Raw genomic sequence first — 3,093 nt, forward strand, 5'->3', positions numbered from 1 at the left:
TGCAGAGGTTAGGCTTTTGTATCAATATGGAGAAGTCTGTTCTCACCCCCACACAATGTATTGAATACCTAGGCAATGTTATTAACACCAAGTTCATGACTGCCTCTTTACCTGAGCGTAGACTAATCAAAATTCGCCAAGGATGTGCAGAACTTTAGTGTAAAGATGTTGCCCCCATTCGAGCAGTGGCCAGGGTGATCGGCCTCATGGTGGCTGCGATCCCAGCAGTGGAGTTAGGTAAACTTCACTACAGGAAGTTGGAGGGGGGAAAAATTGCCGCTTTGAAACAGGAGTATGGTAATTTTGACAGGCCTTTGAATATTACTGCAGACATGAAACTAGACCTTTCCTGGTGGTTAGACAATGTGGACAGACACCACAGACACATTTTTAGGCCAGGGACTGACATCGATTTATTTACTGATGCCTCCAGCCTTGGTTGGGGGGGTCATTTGGGGTGTCAGATTACAAGTGGTACTTGGTCCCTGGATGAAAAGGAGCTTCACATTAACATCCTGGAGATGAAAGCCATTCTATTCTCTTTGCAAGCATTTGAACATGAGCTGGAAGGTAGACATGTTAGAGTTTTTTGTGATAATACCACTGCCATAAACTATGTCAATGAAATGGGAGGCACAAAGTCCAAGTCCTGTAATGATGTTGCTACCCAGATTTGGGATTGGTGTCTGGAACATGACTCATGGGTTACATGCTCGCACATACCGGGGAAGGACAACACCTTGGCTGATGTAGCCTCTCGCAAGATTAATGACAGACATGAGTGGAAACTCGACTCACACATTTTTACTACCTTGTGTAATGTTTTTGGGACACCGTCCATTGATTTATTTGCCTCAAGGCTTAACAAACAGGTTAATACATTCTGTTCGTGGTTGCCAGATCCGGAGGCTAAATATTTTGATGCTTTTTCCTTGGACTGGTCAAACTTTGATTTGTCTTACATTTTCCCCCCATTCTCATTAATTGCTAGGTGCCTTCAGAAGTTACGTGCGGAGCAAGCACGAGGCTGGATGGTGGTTCCTCTGTGGCCGTCCCAGTGTTGGATGGGCATGCTGCTCCAGTTGCTAATAGACTTCCCACGTTTGATAACGAACAGGAGGAATGTTCTAACACACCCGTCCACAACAGATCCACACCCCATCATGTCCCACACGAGGCTCATGGCATGCCTTCTGTCAGGGAAAACTTGCAGAAACGAGGAGTTTCGCCGGCTGCTGCGGACATCATACTGGCCTCCTGGAAACCAGGTACTGAGAGGCAATACCGCCCACATGTCCAGAGGTGGTCGTTGTTTTGTGGTAGACGGAATGTCGATCCCACTTCTCCAACTGTAGGTCACATTGTAAATTTTTTGACGGAAACCTTTGACAGGGGTGTGGGTTATGAGTGTGTGAACACTGCGAGGGGTGCCCTGTCTTCTCTCGGCATTGTGGTGGACGGATGCAGGGCAGGAAATCACCCTTTGGTCATCCGATTCATGAGAGGGGTTTTCAATCTTAGAACTCCTCAGCCCAGGTACACTGACACTTGGGACGTCCAACCTGTCTTAGAGCAACTAAGGTCCATGTTCCCCTTACATGCATTAACCCTTAAAGAATTAACGCTAAAATTGGTTATGATGATGGCCTTAACTCAAGCTGCCAGAATTCAAACTTTACAACTACTGTTACTCAGAGACATGCTCATTAATGAACACTCCATTTCAGTACAGTTGGGGGGCACTCTTAAACAATCCAGACCAAATTTTAACATCAACAGGGTCACATTCCATCGTTACCCTAAGGATCCACGATTATGTGTCTGTAGCACTCTCCTGAGGTACATTGATGTGACTAAAGAGCTTAGACAGGATGAGATGCACACTGATGCCAGGCTCCTCATTAGCTTCATAAAACCCCACAAATCAGTTTCCAAAGACACTATTGCCCGTTGGGTCAGGACCATTCTCCGCATGTCAGGCATAGACATCTCAAAGTTTTCCGCTGGTAGTGTGCGGCCAGCAGCAGCTTCAAAAGCTGGAGTGGCGGCTGTCCCTGTCGCATGCATTATGGCTAAGGCGGGCTGGTCTAGGGAATCTACCTTTGCAAAATATTATAATAAGAACATTGTGGCTGCTTCTGACCTCTTTCAGGATGCAGTGCTAGAATAAGACATGATTTGGGTTTGTTGCTGCACTCCAGTGTTGCAGTACACGGATATTTTAAGTATTTAGTATCTAGTACCTTAGCTTTATCTTATGATGTGAACTGTTACCATTTTTCAACATTGTTTGTAGATTGGATTAAGTTGGATGCAATGTACCTTATTTTATACACCAATTGTATGATTGTCTCATGTACAAGATCCTTCCATGGAATAATAGTTATAGTACTGTTTCTTGTGGGGCATTTCCTTTTCCTCTCTACTATTGCATCCTCCCTCGTCATCCACATGGCTTCAAAGCCTCATGGGAAATGTCCGCCCAGCAGATAGGTGATTTTGCCGAAGTAAAATTAACAAAGTACACGAGACTTACCGTAGGTCAGTTGAAGTGTACTTCTAATTTTTTGAGGCAAATCACCTCTGCTGGTGCGGAGATTTCACATGCCCTCCTCTCCCTCCCTACCTTAAGCTCTACAAGTTACTTAATTTCCTAATTGGTTCATCATGTGGATGTCGAGTCCTTGCTTTAAAGTCTGCCGGCAGCGCGTGACGCACTCTCTCTCATGTGAAATCTCCGCACCAGCAGAGGTGATTTGCCTCGAAAAATTAGAAGTACACTTCAACTGACCTACGGTAAGTCTCGTGTACTTTGTTAATTTTATCTCCTTATAACTATTACACTCATTCCAACAACCTTTATCTTTATATTAAGATACAACAACTTCCTTCCTCCAGTCATCAGATACTTTCTGCCTCCATGCTAAGCTCATATAATTAGAAGCATGCAGTCTTCTACCACTTTAACTCCATACTATCATTTCTGCCAACTATGCCTGCAATGTTGTTATACATTAGCCTAGCTATCACTTTCTCATCTCCCTCTCTACCAATTTCTCTCTGCATAAACACTTATTTTCCAGATCAGTAATA

The 3,093-nt window shown here is 44.3% G+C and overlaps 1 protein-coding gene across 1 annotated transcript; it reads left to right on the forward strand.

Annotated features, from left to right (window-relative positions):
* Window positions 1-206: 206 nt before the first annotated feature.
* On the forward strand, window positions 207-2,170 carry LOC135107074 (uncharacterized). The gene is made up of 2 exons (XM_064016691.1): window positions 207-872; window positions 992-2,170. The coding sequence occupies exons 1-2, from the start codon at window positions 207-209 to the stop codon at window positions 2,168-2,170; spliced, it is 1,845 nt and encodes a 614-aa protein (XP_063872761.1).
* Window positions 2,171-3,093: the final 923 nt, after the last annotated feature.

The sequence above is a fragment of the Scylla paramamosain genome, chromosome 2 (assembly GCF_035594125.1).
Source record: "Scylla paramamosain isolate STU-SP2022 chromosome 2, ASM3559412v1, whole genome shotgun sequence".
Lineage (NCBI taxonomy): Eukaryota > Metazoa > Arthropoda > Malacostraca > Decapoda > Portunidae > Scylla > Scylla paramamosain.